At 42.5% G+C, this 20,024-nt stretch overlaps 1 protein-coding gene and 1 pseudogene across 1 annotated transcript; both read right to left on the reverse strand.

The window, feature by feature from the left end:
* Positions 1-10,378: 10,378 nt before the first annotated feature.
* LOC125082986 (olfactory receptor 13C7-like) lies at positions 10,379-11,454 on the reverse strand (annotated as a pseudogene).
* A 2,065-nt stretch (positions 11,455-13,519) lies between these two features.
* On the reverse strand, positions 13,520-14,479 carry LOC125083519 (olfactory receptor 2S2-like). Its single transcript, XM_047700200.1, has one exon. The coding sequence runs from the start codon at positions 14,477-14,479 to the stop codon at positions 13,520-13,522; it is 960 nt and encodes a 319-aa protein (XP_047556156.1).
* Between the last annotated feature and the right edge of the window lie 5,545 nt (positions 14,480-20,024).

Below are 20,024 nucleotides of genomic sequence, written 5' to 3' on the forward strand. Positions count from 1 at the left end.
CTTGCCTGTCTGCTGATATCTGACCCCGTGAAAGGCTCAGTCTTCTGGGAAATCTCAGCAGGATGGGGTGGAAATCAGGCTGCCTTCTTCCCAGGACTCTGGGCTCCTCCCAGGGAGGATGGAACAGCACTGTCGGGGCAGGGCTCAGTCAGTGGTGAGCTCTGTAGAGCAGGAGGGACTGCCTGGTCTTAGCCTCAGCTGCTCCTCCCTGCTCCAGCATCAGCTGCTCACAGCTGGCTGCAGCTGGAAGGTGATTGGAGCAGAGGCAGGGGGAGGAGGAAAGTCCATTTTCAGAAAATGCTCAGCAAAAGTCATGCCCACCAGCCCTGTCCCCACACAACCAGCGTTTCCCACCTGCATCCTGCTTGCAGCCACTTCTCCGAGTCTCCTGCTTCGAGACCCAATTCTCAGCTCCTCACTGTGCCCTCACCAGACCCTGGATGCCAGACACTCCTTTGGTGGACTTCTTTACCTCTGACCCTGTGTCTTCTTCTTCCCCTACATCCCTATGGAAACTTTAGCCTCTGGTGGGGTTTCTCTCACATCCTTCCTCCTAGATGTGCAGGCTAACTGGTTGTCTCAGCTGCAGACTCTTCATGGAGAGGACTTGTCATCCTGGTCTGAAGCCCAGAAATCCCACAGGTACATCTTCCCCAGCAGTGAAAGGAGTCCTCAAGAAGCAGCTGTGAACTCCTACAGGGACCCTGTTAGTCCCAGAAGCAATTTAAAGTTTGGAATGTCAAATGTGCACAGGGTACAGGCCCTGCACATACCTGGGGCCTCCAGGGACCACCTTCCTGTCCCAATTAGAGATAACGACTGGGACACGGTCACCTGAAGCTGGAGAAGAGTGTATAGCAGATGCTGGTTTCCTCCTGAGCTTTCCCTGGGCTCCCAGAGAAGCCAGTGCTCGATTCAGAGCCAGAGTATGTTGTCCCCCTGCTGAATCCTAGACATCCAGAATGGGGAGGCAGGACACATGTTTCGCAACAGCAGCAGCAGAACTGGCTACACTGAGTGAGGTGCTCCCATGTGCCAGGCACTGTGACAGACACTTCACAAACCTTCATTTTAACATTTCCTCCACTTCCTCACCAGCACATGTTATTTCTTGCCATATTGATTCTCGGCATTCTGAGTTGTGTGAGGTGGTATCTCATTTTGGGTTTAATTTGCATTTCCCTGATGATAGTGATGTTGAGCATCATTTCGTGTTTCTTTTAGCCCTCTGTAGGTCATCTTTGGAGACATGTCTATTCAGATCCTCTGCCCATTTTTTTTTTATCAGATTATTTGTTTTCTTGGTGTTGAGTTGTATGCGTTATTTATATATTTTTATAGTATGCAAATATGCTCTTTGCAAGTATCTTCTCTCATTCAGTAAGTTGCCTTTTTGTTTAGCTGATGATTTTCTTCACTTTGAAAAGCTTTTTAGTTCAATACAGTCCAAGAGTTTATTTTTGCCTTTGTTTTCCTTGTCTGAGGAGACATATCCTGAAAAATGGTGTTGAAACTGATGGGCAAGTGATTGTTGCCTATGTTTTCTTTTAGGAGTTTTATGGTCAGGTCTTACCTTTTGTTCTCTACTCCACTTTTATTTCACATTTGTGTAAGATATAAGAAAGTAGTCCAGTTTTTATTCTTTTGCATGTAGTTCTCCAGTTTTTTCAACACCATTTATTGAAGAGACTATCCATTGTGTATTCTTGCCTCCTTTGTTGTAAATTAAGGAGATAAGCACAGGTTTATTTCTGGTTGTGTTATCCTGTTTTTCTGATCTATGTGTCTTTTTTTGTGTCAACATCACACTGTTTTTGATTACTATAGCTTTGTAGTATAGCTTGAAATGTTCTATTATGTCCCTAGTTTCTTATTCCAGGGAACAGGCTTTAAAAGGTAATCAATTTACCAAGGACTCCATCTTTTGTGAATAGCAGAGCTGGATTTCAGTCTCAATACATCTGATTCTGTTTATCACCATTGATTTCATCCTCCTCCTCGATTCATCATCATGATTATCACCCCATTAGGAGGTGTTCTTTGTACCTGAATCAAAATTTAAACAATATAAATGAATATAGAGTAAAAATTAAGCTCCTATCTTGTCACATACCATTGTTCCCTCAAGGCAACCAATGTTAGCAATGTCCTTATGCTTTTTTCCCCCAGAGATATTCTATGGATATTGCTGAGTGAGAAAAGCAAGATGTTAAGACAGTGACAAACATTGCATAGCTGTGCTCTTTTTAAATATCTGGATTTTGGGGCGCCTGGGTGGCTCAGTGGGTTAAGCCGCTGCCTTCGGCTCAGGTCATGATCTCAGGGTCCTGGGATCGAGCCCCACATCGGGCTCTCTGCTCAGCAGGGAGCCTGCTTCCTCCTCTCTCTCTGCCTGCCTCTCTGCCTGCTTGTGATCTCTCTGTCAAATAAATAAATAAAATCTTTAAAAATAAATAAATAAAAATAAAAAGCAAATAAACAAATAAAAAACCTTCAATATAAATTCAGTCTTTGTAGTTTTCTTTTTGACTTGTTCTTTAGTCAATATTATTTTTTTTGCTCGACTCATTAATATTTAGGAGTATGGCTAAATTCATTAATTTGTATTGCTAAATTCCATTATGTGAATGTAGCACGGTTTATTTATACACTCCACATTGATGGATGATTGGGTTGCCTCCTAGTTGAATGCTGCTATAAGTATTTTTATACATTTCTCCTTGGTACATGTATTTCCAACTGTCCTGTTTGCATTTATGACCCATCCTCTCTCCAGTGATGTGTAATAATACATCATGTGTGTTATATATCAAATATCCAAACATGCATGTGCCCATTTCTGGGAACTCTCTTCTTTTTTTTTGTTATATTTCATTTAAATTCAATTAATAACAGATAGTATATTTTTAGTTTCAGAGGTAGAGTTCAGGGATTCATCAGTTGCATATAACACCCAGTGCTCATTACATCAGGTGCCCTCCTTAATGCCCATCACGCAGTTACCCCATCCCTCCACCCACCTCCTCTCCTATAACCCTCAGTTTGCTTCCTGTAGTTAAGAGTCTCTTATAGTTTGTCTCCCTCTCTGATTTTGTCCTATTTTTTACCCCTTCTTTCTTCTATGTGCCTCTGCTTTGTTTCTTAAAATCCACATGTGGTGAAGTCATAAGATAATTATCTTTCTCTGATTGACTTATTTTGCTTAGCATACCATCTAGTTCCATCCAAAATTATTGCAAATGTCAAGATTTCATTTCTTTTGGTGGCTGCATAATATTCCATTGTATATATATACTACATTGTTTTTATCTATTAATCTCTTGATGGACATCTAGGTTCTTTCCATAGTTTGGCTATTTTGGACATTGCTACTAAAAACATTCAGGTGCATATGCCCCTTTGGATTACTACATTTGTATCTTTAGGGTGAATACCCAGTAGTGCAATTGCTGTGTTGTAGGGTAGCTCTATTTTCAACTTTTTGAGGAACATCCATACTGTTTTCCAGAGTGGCTGCACCAGCTTGCATTCTCACCAACAGTGTAGGAGGGTTTCCCTTTCTCTGCAACCTCACAAACATCTATCATTTCCTGACTTGTTAATTTCAGCCATTCTGACTGGTGTGGTAGCATGTCACTGTCATTTTGATCTGTATTTCCCTGATTCTGAGTGATGTTGAGCAGTTTTTCTGGTGTCTATTGGCCATTTGGTTGTCTTCTTTGCAGAAATGTCTATTCATGTCTTCTGCCCATTTCTTGACTGGATTATTTGTTCTTTGGGTGTTGAATTTGATAAGTTCTTTATAGATCTTGGGTAATAGCCCTTTATCTGAAAAGACATTTGCAAATACCTTCTCCCATTCTGTAGGTTGTCTGTTGGTTTGTCTACTGTTTCCTATGCTGTGCAAAAGCTTTTAATCTTGATGAAGTCTCAATACTTCACTTTTGCTTTTGTTTCCCTTGCCTTAGGAGACATGTCTAGCAAGAAGTTGCTGCAGCCAAAGTCAAAGAGGTTGCTGGGTGTGTTCTCCTCTAGGATTTTGATGTGTTCTTGTCTTACATTCAGGTCTTTCATTCATTTTGAGTTCATTTTGTGTATGGAGTAAGAAAATGGTCCAGTTTCATTCTTCTCTGTGTGGCTGTCTAGTTTCCCCAACACCATTTGTTGAACAGGCTGTCTTTATTTCCACTGGATGTTCTTTCCTGCTTTGTTGAAGATTAGTTGATGGTAGAATTGAGGGTCCATTTCTGGGTTCTCTACTCTGTTCCACTGATCTATGTGTCTGTTTTTGTGCCAGTAGCATACTGTCTTGAGGATTACGGCTTTGTAATAGAGCTTGAAGTCCAGAATGGTGAGGCTACCAGCTTTGGTTTCCTTTTTCAACATTCCTCTGGCTCTTCAGGGTCTTTCCATACAAATATTAGGATTATTTGTTCCAGCTCTGTGGAAAACAGTAATGGTATTTTGATGGGGACTGCACTGTACGTGTAGATTGCTCTGGGTAGCATGGACATTTTAACAAGATTTCTCCTTCCTATTTGTGAACATGGAATGTTTTTTCCATTTCTTTGTGTTTTCCTCCATTTCTTTCATGAGTGTTCTATAGTTTTCTATAGCTTTCAGATCCTTTGCCTCTTTGGTTAGGTTTATTCCTAGGCTTCTTAAGGTTTTGGGGGGCAATTGTAAATGGGATTGATTCTTTGATTTCTCTTTCCTCTGTCTCATCGTACTGTATAGAAAATCAACTGATTTCTGTGCACTGATTTTTATACTCTCCACTTTGTTGAATTCCTATATGAGACTTAGCAACTTGTGGGTAGAGTCTTTTGGGTTTTCGACATCAAGTGTCAAGTCATCTGTGAAGAGTGAGAGTTTGACTTCTTGACTGTTTGGAAGCCTTTATTCCTTTTTGTTGTCTGATTGCTGAAGCTAAGAGTTCTAGCACTGAGTTGAACAGCAGTGGTGAGAGTGGTCATCCCTGTCTGGTTCCTGACCTTAGGGGGAAAGCTCTCAGTTTTTTCCCATTGAGAATGATATTCTCTGTGGGCTCTTCATATATGGCTTTTATGAGAATGATGTTCCCTCTATTCCTACACTGTAGAGAGTTTTAATCAAGAAAGGATGCTGTATTTTGTCAAGTGTTTTTTTGTGCATCAGTCGAGAGGATCATATGGTTCTTGTCCTTTCTCTTCTTAGTATGATGTATGGGATCTCTGTTCTTTTCCATTGGTTTATTTGTCTGTTGCCATGTTGATGTTATGCTGCCCCAATCAATATTGCTTTATAGTATACTTTGATATCTTGTAAGGTATGTCCCTATATCCCTACCCAATACATCTTCAAATGTGTCTGGGCTGTTTTTAGTCCTTTGTTCTTCTCTATACATTATGGAGCCAACTTCTTAAATTGTAGAATAATGATTTGGGGGTTTATATTTGGAATTACATTGAATCTATAGATGAATTTAAGGAGAACTAATATCTCCACAGTGAATTTCCTGGCCCATGAATAGAAAACATTCCTCCATATTAGTATCATTCAAAACATGTTATAATTAACAATTTTATACCTAAACGCTTTGGAGATCTTTTGCAAGAGATACCCCTGTGTGGTGATATTTATATATATATATTTTTTACTTTCAAAAATCTGATTTTATTTTCTGAATCAAAAAGAAGTGTATTCACGTTAGATGTAGAATGTTTAACTTTCCATTGATCTCTCTCAAAACACCTTCCTGATATTGTTAACAGTGCTTAGAACTGTAAAAATATGCAACATGGGGGGTTAAGGGGGTAGGAGAAGAATAAATGAAACAAGATGGGATTGGAAGGGAGACAAACCGTAAGTGACTCTTAATCTCACAAAACAAACTGAGGGTTGCTGGGCGGAGGGGGGTTGGGGGAGGGGGGTGGGGCTATGGACATTGGGGAGGGTATGTGCTAAGGTGAGTGCTGTGAAGTGTGTAAACCTGGCGATTCACAGACCTGTACCCCTGGGGATAAAAATATATTATATGTTTATTAATAAATAAATAAATAAATAACAAAAAAAAAGTCAACATCCAATACCATGCTTTAAAGGAAAAAGTTTAAATGTAGGATTTATTTCTAAGGAACCTTTCTCAAAGGTCAAGGCATTGGCAATTCTAAATACAAAGCTGTGATTACCAAGACAGCAGGGTACTGGCACAAAAACAGACATATAGACCAATGGAATGAGTAGAGAGCCCAGATATGGACCCTCATTTCTGTGGTCTAATCTTCGACATAGCAGGAAAAAATATACAGTGGAAAAAAGATAGTCTCTTTAATAAATGGTGCTGGGAAAATTGGACAGCTATGTACAGAAGAATGAAACTTGACCATTCTCTTAAACCATACACTAAGATAAACTCAAAATGGATGAAAGACCTCAATGTGAGACAGGAATCCATCAACATCCTAGAGGAGAACATAGGCAGTAACTCTTTGACATCGACCACAGCCACTTCTTCTAAGACACATCTCCAAATGCAAAAGAAACAAAAGCGAAAATGAACTTTTGGGACTTCATCAAAATCAAAAGCTTCTGCACAGCAAAGGAAACAGTCAAGAAAACAAGAGGCAACCCACGGAATGGGAGAAGACATTTGCAAATGACAGTACAGACAAAAGATTGATATCCAGGATCTATAAAGAACTCCTCAAACTCAACACATACAAAACAGATAATCAAGTCAAAAAATGGGCAGAAGAAATGAACAGACACTTGTCCAATGAAGACACACAAATGGCTAACAAAGACACATGAAAAATGTTCATCATCATTAGCCATCAGGGAAATCCAAATCAAAACCAATTGAGGACGCCTGGGTGGCTCAGTGGTTTAAGCCGCTGCCTTCAGCTCAGGTCATGATCTCAGGGTCCTGGGATCGAGTCCCACATCGGGCTCTCTGCTCAGCAGGGAGCCTGCTTCCCTCCGTCTCTCTGCCTGCCTCTCTGTCTACTTGTGATCTCTCTCTGTCAAATAAATAAATAAAATCTTTAAAAAAAAAACAACCACATCGAGATACCATCTTACAGCAGTTAGAATGGCCAAAATTGACAAGGCAAGAAACAACAAATGTTGGAAAGGGTGTGGAGAAAGGGGAACCCTCTTACACTCTTGGTGGGAATGCGAGTTGGTGCAGCCGCTTTGGGGAACCATGTGGAGATTCCTCAAACAATTAAAAATAGAGCTACCCTATGCCCTGGCAATTGCACTACTGGGTATTTACCTCAAAGATACAGATGTAGTGAAAAGAAGGGCCATCTGTACCCCAATGTTTATAGCATCAATGGCCACGGTTGCCAAACTGAGGAAAGAACCAAGATGCCCTTCAACGGATGAATAGATAAGGAAGATGTGGTCCATATACACTATGGAGTATTATGCCTCCATCAGAAAGGATGAATACCCAACTTTTGTAGCAATATGGACGGGACTGGAAGAGATTGTGCTGAGTGAAATAAGTCAAGCAGAGAGAGTCAAGTATCATATGGTTTCACTTATTTGTGGAGCATAACAAATAGCATGGAGGACATGGGGAGTTAGGAGAAGGGAGTTGGGGGAAATTGGAAGGGGAGGTAAACCATGAGAGACTATGGACTCTGAAAAACAATCTGAAGGGTTTGAAGAGGTGGGGGGTGGGAGGTTGGGGGAACCAGGTGGTGGGTATTAGAGAGGGCATGGATTGCATGGAGCACTGGGTGTGGTACAAAAACAATGAATACTGTTATGCTGAAAATAAATTAAAAAAATGTTTAAAATAAATAAATAAATAAATAAATAAATAAATAAATAATTTAAAAAGAAATGCTCTGATTTCACCTATTTGGGTAATTACTTTCATCATCTGTCTGTGACCATCTGGGTTGTTTGATTTGGTCATGTCAGTAAACACTTTCATTGGACGCTGTAATCTCTTGAAGATTTTAGGGGTGATCCTAACCTGAGATAAATAGTTATGAGCCATAATGTGGAAAGTAATCAGCACATAAGCAGAGCTGTGAAAGCCTCCATTTGTCAGTGGTCCATTCTACACTCTTTGATTACCTCCACAAGCATGGACTGAGTTGAAGGCTGGTTTTCTTTGCTTCTGAGACCATTAAATCAGGGAGCATTCAGGTTTGCCTCAGGGATTGGACCATTCCTCCCAACTAAGAAGATGGACCTGCTGTAGGGATGGGAAAGTGGGTAGGGAATGTCTCTTCCCACCTGCTGGCAAGAGGGAGAAGGGCTTTGAATGAGGGCACTTGGAGGATAACTAATGTCCTGAGGCTTACGTTCAGTGCTTTTCCTTCTTCAAAATGAAAATATCTTATTACTTCTCCTGTTAATATATGATCACTGTATCACTATATGATATTCTTATAGGCCTCTCATACTTCTTATATATTTTCCTTAGGTATTGTAAAATTTTTCTAACTGTGGTGAATTATATACAACCCCTCTTGTGTACTGTCTTAATATTGCTTGTAGTTTTGGCATTTAGTAAATTTTCTTTAGCTAAACAACATATGTGGATAGTATTCTTTTTTCCTTCCTTTTCAATATTTATGTTCCTTGTTTTCCTCATCTTATCTAATTATCTAGACTGCAAAATGATGTAGACATTGAAAACTGGTGACCTCATCCAAGTCGTAGACATACTGCTTGCTGATGTTCTGATACTTCCTTTCATGTTAGGGGTAGTTTCTTCTATTGAAGTGTTCTCCTTTTAAGAAGTCAGAAATCTATGTTAAGTTTTATCAAGTGACTTCTCAACATCAGTTGATCAGATCACTTTTTCTTCTTGAATCTATTAATAAAATGGTTGCAATAGATCTCCCAATCTATCCTAATGTTAGAAAACTTGAAGCCCCTAAAAAAACTGGGTCCTATGTGTGATGTGTTTAATATGCAATGATTTAAAACTACTGAGGTTCAGTAAGTGACTTTTTTTCATGTGATCAAGTTTCTCTGCTCATTCATCATCATCTTATTCTTTCAAATGTCTTTATGCTAATACTTGTCTACTGTTATTTTCTCTTAAAATTTTCATAAGCATATATATATATTTTAAAGATTTTATTTATCAGAGAGAAAGAGAAAGGTGGAGAGAGAGAACAAGAAGGGGAGGACAGAAGGAGAGGGAAAAGACTCCACACGAAGTAGCTGAGCAGAGTCTGACCTTGCTCCATCCAAGGACCCTGAGGTCATGACCTGAGCCGAAGGCAGCTACTAACTGACTGAGGCACCCAAAAGCCCCTAACAAGCATATGAATACTTTTGTTATTTCAGTATCAATGCAGTGAATTATATTCACATCATTCCCCTTTCTTCCATATCCTTCACAAGATGAGACCTTCAATGTGTTGTAACTATACTTCTTTTTCTAAATTTCTCAGTTTAATTAAGTCATCTAGAATTGTAACTGGAGTTATACCATTGCTTTGTTGTCCCTGTTTACCCCAATGCATTTCCTAATAATTCCTTCATATATTTGTCTTTGCACATTTGATATTAAGCGTTTATTAGACTTTATCAGTCTTCAGACATTTGACCATTCCCCACTGTGTCTTATATATCATATCTGTCCCAGTCCTTCCATTATGTATTTTTAGCTGTTTTTTGGGAAAACTTTATAAATAAAATTTCTTTTTGAGAAAGGAATTATAGGGGTGTGTGCTCTCTGTGTTTGCATGTGCCAACATTTCAACTCTCATATTGGTACAATGGTCAGGGTAGGAAAATTCTGGACTTGCAGCCCCCTATGTACTAGAGCTATGCTGAGTGAAATAAGTCAAGCAGAGCGAGTCAATTATCATATGGTTTCACTTATTTGTGGAGCATAACAAATAGCATGGAGGACAAGGGGAGATGGAGAGGGAAGGCAGTTGAGGGAAATTGGAAGGGGAGGTGAACCATGAGAGACTATGGACTCTGAAAAACAATCTGAGGGTTTTGAAGGGGCGGGGGGTGGGAGATTGGGGGAACCAGGTGGTGGGTATTGGAGAGGGCACGGATTGCATGGAGCACTGGGTATGGTACAAAAACAATGAATACTGTTACGCTGAAAAAAAAAGAGAAAGTAAGTAAAAAATAAAACTCAAACTGTTATCTTTCCTGGACATCAAGTAGTTCAATATGCACCTGAGAGATAGACAACTCCAAGGCTTGACCAATAGTATATATTTTTGTCCAAGTGCTTCTAGAATGGGGCAGAAATATCCCATTAAATGTTTCCTGTTCACTTAAAGCCTTCTGTGTAATCAGATTTGCCTATGCACCTTTGATGAAAGTGGCCCTTTATCTTATCCTCAGAGTCCCTCCTGAGAGAAACTAGGCAATAAAGATCTATCAGGAGCCCCCACTATCACTGGGTGACATGTTTGCATAGGACCAGGTTCTTCACAGAGGACTTCACGTCCTTGTTCCTGAGGCTGTATATGATGGGGTTGAGCATAGGGGTCACTACCCCATAGAAGAGGGAGGTAAGCTTGTCTGAAATTCCTGCTTGTCTGCTCCTAGGGGGTCCTTGGATTCGGGCTTCCCATACTTGAAGAGGATGGTCCCATAGAAGATGACCATGACTGTGAAGTGGGCAGAACAGGTGAAGACCATTTTCCTCCCCTCAGTTGATGGGATCCTCAGGATGGTAGCAATGATAAACACATAGGAGACAAAAATGAATAGAATTGGAATGCCCAGAAAGATCACACTGGCCACTGCCATATTGATTGCTTTGATGGAGATGTCAGGCCAACCTCAGAATAGCCAGGATCTCACAGATAAAGTGGTTGATGACATTGTCCCCACAGAAGGGTGGTCGCATCACTAAGGATATCTGCATCATGGCAATCATGCTTCCAGCTGCCCAGGAGCCATGGGCACAAGGGCAACCTTGCTCATGACCACATGGTATCTAAGGGGGATACAGATGGCCACATAGCAATCAAATGCCATCATGCCCAGAAGCACATACTCTGCCTCCTATGGCAAAGGAGAGAAGCGTCTGCTTATCACAGGCTGAAAAGGAGATGGTTTTCCTGGGTCTTAGGAAGATGTCAAGAATCTGGGGGACTGGGGCACCTGGGTGGCTCAGCGGTTAAGCCTCTGCCTTCAGCTCAGGTCATGATCCCAGGGTCCTGGGATCAAGCCCCGCATCGGGCTCTCTGCTCAGCAGGGAGCCTGCTTCCCCCCACTTCTCTCTCTGCCTGCCTCTCTGCCTGCCTGTGATTTCTCTCTGTCAAATAAATAAATAAAATCTTAAAAAAAAAAAAGAATCTGGGGGACTGAGAAGGTTGTGTAGCAGATGTCTAGGATTGAGGGTTTCTCCAGGAAGAAGTACATGAACATGTGCTAGTAGGTGGTAGGCACAGTCACCATGATGATGACCCCATTGCCCAGCAGGATCACTACATACATCGAGAGAATGAGCACAAAGAACATTTGGCATAGGAGGAAATACTGGGTCTGTTGGCCAGAAGGGACTCAGGGACCAGAACTATCTTCATATACCAGAAGGAGGAGATTTGGAGCATCTTCTGGTGAGGCACTAAGCTGATTTAGGAGTGAAGGTAGACACTATTGGAAGGTAGAGTTAAGCATAATTCAAGGAAGAATTTGCTAGGACTAAGTGAAAAATCTAGAATCTGATGTATTGAATTGTCTGTCACTGGAGATGTCCAAGCGAATGTGCACTGCTTGGGGTCAGGGACATTGGAGAGGAACAGCATGCATCCTGTGCCTAGGGTTGAACAAGAAAACCTCCTGAATCCTCTTCTAACAATGATATTGCAAGGCTTCACTAATTGTCAGAAGTTTTCTTAAATGGCCGCTAGATGCCAATTGTGTATTTGCAATAGCAAGATTGTTTCCCTACTGGTACAAAGTAGAAGTTAGGAATAGGACTAACATAAGGATGTGAAATTTTATTAACCGAATAGGCATCCTTAGGCAATTCATCCTTTCTTGTTTTAAGATTTTATTAATTCATTTGAGAGAGAGAGAGAGAGAACAGCAAGGGGAGCAGCAGGCAGAGGTACAGGGAGAAGCAGGCTCACCTGAGCAGGGAGCCCAACACATGCTCTATCCCAGGACCATGGGATCCTGACCTGAGCTGAAGGTAGCTGCTTAACCGATGGAACCACCCAGGCACTCCCTTAGGCAATGCATTCTTAATAAACATATGAAAATGTAAATATCACTTGAAGCAAAACCTTCCAACTTCCAAGATCTAGTCTCAAAACTAGACTCACTTTCTAAATTCTCTTTAGAAAAAAGTCTGCCATATTCAAAGAACTTCATAGAACTTGCCATAAAAACGTGCTTCTATTCATCTGCTAACACCTCTGAATCTCTCATTTACCTTGTGTGTCTATTACTCTATATAGGGACGGTGTCTTACTCTGTTCCACATGGCACACAGCACTGCGCAGCATTCATGATACGACCAATACTGGTATCTAATTGTTCCATTGTGCTTACCATTTACAAAGCACTTGTTTATAATAAGTAATTCGTGTGAAGTCAAGTGGTTAGATGTTAAAATATGACGAAATAGACTGAAAATGGTTAGGCAACAAACCGAAGCTCATAGGTAAGAAAAAGCTTCCCTGTTTTTATCCTGCTGAGCTATGGAGGCTCAGGAAATGTTACCGAGTTTACATCTCTTGGACGTTCAATGTATACTGTAGCATATTAAAGACTTCGTGAAGTCCTGAAACAAAGAAAACATGTCAACTAATAGCCTCCAAAGTCTTCAAATATATTTAGCCTCTGTCTATCTATCTGTCAATATCTCTAACATGTTTCTTTTTTCTAGAATGTGGGTTACCCTCCAACCAAATACTAGCTTTTCTAGTGGGAATTGTTGTAAGTGATGAGCATCAAATTCAAACTCTATACTCTTTCTTGCCGTTAACTTCCTAGCAGTGTTTCATAATGTGAGGTGCATTGAGAAAAAATAGCTTCAATTTTCTCATAGCTAAGAAGAAATGGGGTGTTCCAGAGTAGCTTGTTCCCACCCAAAAAAAAACTCTCTATCTGGAGAACTTGTCTTTGTCTCTTCTTATACTTCCGCCAAACTAACTCTATTTCAAAAATGGTCCAAAATGAAAATTCCCACTTCCTCCTTGTTCCTATGACTATCCTGGGGAATCCAAGAGGGATGGCAACAGTGCTGGGAGCGTCCTCTCTCCTCTGTGCACTGACTGACTGTGTAGCTTAGACACAGTGCAGGCCTTTAACCAAGCTCCCTCTCATAGTTCCTGTCTCCTTGGTTTTATCATGTGTTCAGAATGTCTTTGTGTATTCAATTAGAGATCCATTGTGTGACATCTGTTAACTCTCAGCTCTATGGCTAAAAATCAGAAGATACACTTCAAAAAGTTAATTTGAAAATGGACAGAAGAGCAAGAGAGGATTCTGGATTACATGACTTGTCTTTTCGAAGGCAGCTATAATGATCCGAAGTCTTTTATCCCATAGAGTGGGAACACAGAGGAGCCCTCCATCACTGGGTGAAACATTTCTGAGCCACCAGGTTCTTCACAGCAGCCTTCACATCCTTGTTCCTGAGGCTGTAGATGATGGGGTTGAGCATGGGGGTCACCACCCCATAGAAAAGGGGGATGAGCTTGTCTGAAAGGTCCTCCTTGTCATTCCCTAGGGTATCCTTAGACTTGGGCTTTGTATACATGAAAAATAAGGTCCCATAGAAGATGACCACCACAGTGAAGTGGGCAGAGCAGGTAGAGAAGGCCTTTCTCCTCCCCTCAGCTGAGGGGATCCTCAGGATGGTAGCAATGATGAACACATAGGAGACAAAAATGAACAGAACTGGGACCCCCAGGAAGATCACATTGGCCACCCCCATGCTGATCACATTGATGGAGATGTCAGTACAGGCCAACTTCAGGACAGCCAGTAGCTCACAGGCAAGGTGGTTGACGACGTTGTTCCCACAGAAAGGCAGTTGAATTGTCAAAGATGTGTGTACCACAGAAGCTGTACAACCAATAGCCCAGGAGCTGACAGCCATGGGGACATAGGTAGCCTTGCTCATGACCACGGGATACCTAAGGGGGTTACAGATGGCCACATAGCGATCAAATGCCATCATGCCCAGAAGCACACACTCTGTGGCTCCCATGGCAAAGGAAAGAAACATCTGCATGGCACAGGCTGAGAAGGAGATGGTTTTCCTGGGGGTCAGGAAGCTGTCGAGAATCAGGGGGACTGCAGAGGTTGTGTAGCAGATGTCCAGGAAGGAGAGGTTCGCCAGGAAGAAGTACATGGGTGTGTGCAGGCGGGAGTCAAGGACAGTCACCAGGATGAGGACCCCATTTCCCAGCAGGATGACCAGGTACATCAGGAGGATGAGCACAAAGAATATTTTCTCCAGCTTTGGGTAGGCTGAGAGTCCCAGGATTATGAACCCTGCCACAGGGGAGGACCAGTTGGCTTTTTCCATGTGCTATGCCTTCTGTCATCAGCCAAGGACAAATGCAGCACAGGAGGCTTTCTTGAGAAAAGTCTCAGGCATCTGGTGCACCATCACTCTGTGCTACAGAACAGGAAAACATAGGTGCATAAGAGATAATTGACTGAAAGAGACAGTAGGTAGGATTGTGGTTAGATCTTAGATGGGGAATGGTCAGGGCTGGAAGAGGGCTTACAAATACTGCATTGAGGCCCAGAGAGGGGAAGTGACCTGTCCAAGTCTTCTGAGCAAGGTGGTGATAGAGACAGGACCTGAGCCCAGTAGAGCTAATCCTCAGTCAAGGAGGGCTTTTCCTCTTCTTTTGATGAGCATGGGAAAATGCTGTAAATTCTTTGTATTTGATTTAAATGAATAGAAATTTCATTTAATCTGGGCTTTCCTAGATTCATAGAGAGGAGAATCTGCAAGCTGATCCTATTCTTACAACTACCAAAATTTCAAGCCTCATTAAACATTGATTACATTTGGAAGGAACTTGTTTAAAAGTGCTAATCCCCATGGAGACAGAATAAAGCCTAGGTAAAAGTTCAACCATATGAGGGATCCTTCCTTAGTCTGCCCACCCTCAGCAACAGACTTGCCTATTGTCAGAATTGGGATCTGCCTATTCTAATACATATTAAAGGCAATATGTGGGGGAAGTTCCCTCACGGGGAAGAATTTATGAAGGCCACAGAAGGAGTAATTGGAGTGAGTGAACCCACACTGTGGGATGACAGCCAAGCAGCTTATTGACCAGTTAACTCAGTTCTTAATAACTGGGCAGATTGTAAGTTACCAGACAGCAGGATGTACGGCATTAACATCTAATACATCTAATCCCAGTGCATTAGAATATTGGTGACATTCTTATTCAGGGATGACTAAGGAATGTTTTCTTCTTTTTCCCTTTTATGCTTATACTGTATTCTTCTGTAATATTCTGGCTCTCTTGCCTCCATTCTTGGGTTCCCTACAAGCAGCTAGCTTATGTGAAGACTTACATGCCTTTGGGTGGAGGATTTACAGACTATAAGCTACAATTGCCAGACTCTGTATTCAGAATTCTCATTTGTAATATTTCTATAGGTTTTTCTTAATTGCAGTGGTGTGTACACATGTGTATGTGTATGTGTCGTGTACATGTGTGTTGGTGTGCACAGAGGATAGATGACGAGTGGTTAATATTAATATCAATTAATTAATAATTGATCCAATATTAAATTAAATAAATAATCGATTGATCAATTAGATAATTAATAATTAACAATATTATATTAATTAATATCAATGAACATCTATTCGAGACATTATCATTCAGGTGTAAAGTATGCAAAACTCAGAGGAGCCAAAGATTTGGTTCTTAAGATTGACCACCAGTGCTGGGGTTGGATCACAGGCCCCACATCTGGGTTCTTCCCACCAAATAGCTGCCGCACTGTCTTGCACAGATGTTGGAGAGTCTGTCTCTGCAGTACCAGCTCTGTGTGCTCTCTGCTCTGTCTCATAGCCCAGCCTGCTCTTGCTTCAGTCATGGTTGGAATTTATGTGAGATACTCTGTCAGGCAGAGTGACTCCCACCCTGCACTGACCCCAGACTTTGTCAGCCTCGGCACTAGTGACACTTGGGGCTGGAGCGCTCCTTGTTGTGTGGGGCTGTCCTGTGCATCGGAAGATGTTTAGGACCATCCCTGACCTCTGCCCACCCGCTGCCAATAGCGCCTGCTCCTTGAGCTGTGACCACCAAATGTGTCTCCAGACACTGCCAGATGTTTCTGGAAGGAGAAGGAGGTACAAGTTGTGCCCTGCAGAGGAGCATTACTCTGAGCCAGGAGAGGTCTCCCTCATGATGCAACCATGGGTTTCATGGTATTTTCTGTGCAGGCTTAGGGCCCTTCCCCCATCCCTCAATTCAGCACGTGAGGGTGCTCCCGTCTGCTCATGCAGGCCCACTCTGGGTGTTCTGCCATGAACCTCTGCCCCAACTTGTGTCCCATGCCTCCCAGTGGCTCTCCCAGCCCCCTTCTTTTCCCAGAAAAGGCAAAGGAAGCACTGCAGTCCATGCCACAAGCAGGATTCAATAGTGACAAAGATATGCTGTGGCTGGAGAGGCCAAGGAGAGTGGCTTCTGTTAGAGAAGCCATCCTGTTCACTCCCGTGAGCCAGAGCTGTGCACACAGAAGCTTCTTCCCATGAGCAGTGTGCTGTGGGCATGAGAGATGCACAGAGTTGACCCACGTGAGAGCTTCAGCCCCGGAAGTCCTTAGTGCCTGTCATGTCAAAGTTGCTGAACGAAAGGTAGTTCAATTGAAATGAACGGAATCGCTAGGAGGATCTTGCACACTGAACTCAGAGCTGTGGGACCTGTCCCTGCCTGGGACATAGATATTCCATGTTACTTGAGCAAGTTCCAGGCCTCGATTTTCCTGTGTGCATCACAAAAACCCTCCCAGGGCATCCCAACTCTGTCATGGAGTGCCCAACGCTGTCCTCACCAGGCAGAGAGCAGTCTTGGGTAAAGGTTAGAGCCCCTTCCTTTGGCTTAGTGTGTGTGTGTGTGTGTGTGTGTGTGTGTGTGTGTGTGTGAAGAGGTGATCTGAATGCTTGGTTTCCCATCAAGATATGGCCAGCAGGAAATAGTGCCGTGTCAGGTTTTGGAGGAGACTCACAATGGAGGGAAACAGAGAGCTCTGACACAGTCCCAGGTGGACTGGAGTCAGCCTGTGAGAGTAGGAAAGGAAGGGAAGCCTTACCTTCCTGGCTGCATCCTACAGGTGTGACACCTGGGTCTGGTTACTACTCATTTCTGGACCCATCAGGCATCTGAAAAAAGAAAGGGAACAGAGGCTCCCGGGTGACACAGTTGGATAAGCAGCTATCTTCAGTTCAGGTCATGATCTCGGGATCCTGGGATCGAGTCCCACATTGGGTTCCCTACATGGTGGTGTATCATGGTGGGGAATCAGCTTGTCTCCCTCTCCCACTTCCCCTCCCCACCATTCATGCTCTCTCTCAAATCAGTAAATATTAAATATTTAATATTAAAAAAGAAAAGAGCACTTTTTCATGTGTCTGTTGGCCATCTGGATGTCTTCTTTGCAGAAATGTCTGTTCATGTCCTCTGCCCATTTCTTGATTGGATTATTTGTTCTTTGGGTGTTGAGTTTGCTAAGTTCTTTATAGATTTTAGACACTAGCCCTTTATCTGATATGTCATTTGCAAACCAAAAAAAAAAAAGAAAAGAAAAGAAGGGAACACAATGCTGTCCAGAACTCCATGCATTATTAAACAGCCTTTCTGGAGAACAGTTTGCACAGAAGAACAGAAACTTAAAAAAAACCCATATAACTCAGCAATTCCACCTCTGGGAAAAAATTCTAAAGGAACAATGAGTGTTGGTGGGGGGGAGTGGGAGGTTGGGGGAACCAGGTGGTGGGTATTAGGACACGGATTGCATGGAACACTGGGTGTGGTACAAAAAAAATGAATACTGTTATGCTGAAAATAAATTTTAAAAATGTTTAATAAAAAAAAAGGAACAATGAGAATGGAGGGCCAGTGTCTCTCAATAAAGACATTCATCACAGCCATATTATGCATGAATACAGGAAACAAAATAACTGTCTACCAATAAATATCTGACAGTGCACTTCATATAATGGAATATTAGACATTAAAGTTATATTTATAATTTTACACAGCTGCATCATTATACTTCAGTAATAAATGAGAGAATACAAAATTGTACACACTGGTGATCTCAATCAGGTAAGCAATATATTTGATTAAGAGTGACTAAAAAGAGGGTGCCTGGGTGGTTCAGTGGGTTAAAGCCTCTGCCTTTGGCTCAGGTCATGATCCCAGGGTCCTGGGATGTCCTGGGATCGAGCCCCGCATGAGGCTCTCTGCTCAGCAGGGAGCCTGCTTCCCCTTCTCTCTCTGTCTGCTTGTGATCTCTGTCAAATAAATAAATAAAATCTTTTAAAAAATTGTAAAAAAGGGGGTGGAGTTAGAGAGGAGAAGGGAGTTGGGGGAAATTGGAAGGGGAAGTAAACCATGAGAGACTATGGACTCTGAAAAACAATCTGAGGGTTTTGAAGAGGTGGGGGGGTGGGAGGTTGGGGGAACCAGGTGGTGGGTATTAGAGAGGGCACGGATTGCATGGAGCACTGGGTGTGGTGCAAAAACAAGGAATACTGTTACGCTGAAAATTTTTAAAAAAGTGACTGAAAAGAAGTTATAGCAAAATCAATAGGGATTCCTCTTTGTACCTCTTCAATGTTACCAGATTTTTTTTTTTTTTACTTTTTAATTATTTTGAGAGAGAGAGCTGTTGTAGGAGCAGGAGCAGGGGAATGAAGGGCAGGTGGGTTTCAAGCAGACTCCTTACTGAGCTCAGAACCCGAAGCAGGCTCAGTCACACAACCATGAGATCATGAGCTAAGCTAATATCAAGAGCAAGAAGCTTAACCACCCCAGTCACAGGTGCCCCGATATTATCAAATTTTCTAATACAATCCGTGGAAATTTGTATTCAGGGAAAATCATTCTCGATATGATAATGTCCCTCACTCACAGTTTGCTTTCCAAAGCTTCGTTTCCTGCCCTGCCACCACCTCTAACTATGGTTTGCAGCAGAAGATAGTATTTCTGACCTGTGGTCACAAGGTCAAGAGTAGCCTTATGTTGCATCTCACTGTCTAGGTCACTTACCTCACTGTGGCTCATCCTGTGGCCATTTTATCATCTTGCATTGTCACAGGATGAAAGGGAGTCCAGTATAATAAGATACTGTGAGAGAGAGACCACATTCACATAACTTTATTATGGGATGTTGTTATAATTATTGTATGTTATTAACTGGTAATTGTTAACCTCTCACTGTGTCAGATTTGTAAATTAAACTGTATCACAGGTACGTGTATATAGGAAGTACAATCTGTGGTTTCAGTAATCCACTGGGGGTCTTGGGAGGTATCCCCATGAATAAGGGGTAGAAAGAAAGTGAGGAGAACAGAACTAGCCACAGACTGGGCATCACAGACAGGGATGGGTCCCAGCTTGCCTGTCTGCTCACCCTCTGACCCTGTGAAAGGCTCAGTCTTCTGGGAAATCTCAGCAGGATGGGGTGGAAATCAGGCTGCCTTCTTCCCAGGACTCTGGGCTCCTCCCAGGGAGGATGGAACAGCAGTGTCAGGGCAGGGCTTGGTCAGTGGTGAGCTCTGTAGAGCAGGAGGGACTGCCTGGGCTTAGCCTCAGCTGTTCCTCCCTGCTCCAGCATCAGCTGCTCACAGCTGGTTGCAGCTGGAAGGTGCTTGGAGCAGAGGCAGGGGGAGGAGGAAAGTCCATTTTCGGAAAATGCTCTGCAAAAGTCATGGCCACCAAGCTTGTCCCCGCCACAGCCCAGCGCTCCCCACCGGCATCCTGCTTGTAGCCATTTCTCGAGTCTCCTGATCCCAGAGCCAATTCTCAGCTCCTCACTATGACCTGGGCCAGACCCTGGATCCCAGAGAAGGACCCCAGACACTCCCCTGC

Source organism: Lutra lutra, chromosome 13 (genome assembly GCF_902655055.1).
Source record: "Lutra lutra chromosome 13, mLutLut1.2, whole genome shotgun sequence".
In the NCBI taxonomy this organism is placed as follows: domain Eukaryota; kingdom Metazoa; phylum Chordata; class Mammalia; order Carnivora; family Mustelidae; genus Lutra; species Lutra lutra.

What these genes read in the sequence shown, in the direction of transcription:
- LOC125083519 (XM_047700200.1), bottom strand. Translation starts at nt 14,479, where the DNA reads ATGGAAAAAGCCAACTGGTCCTCCCCTGTGGCAGGGTTCATAATCCTG.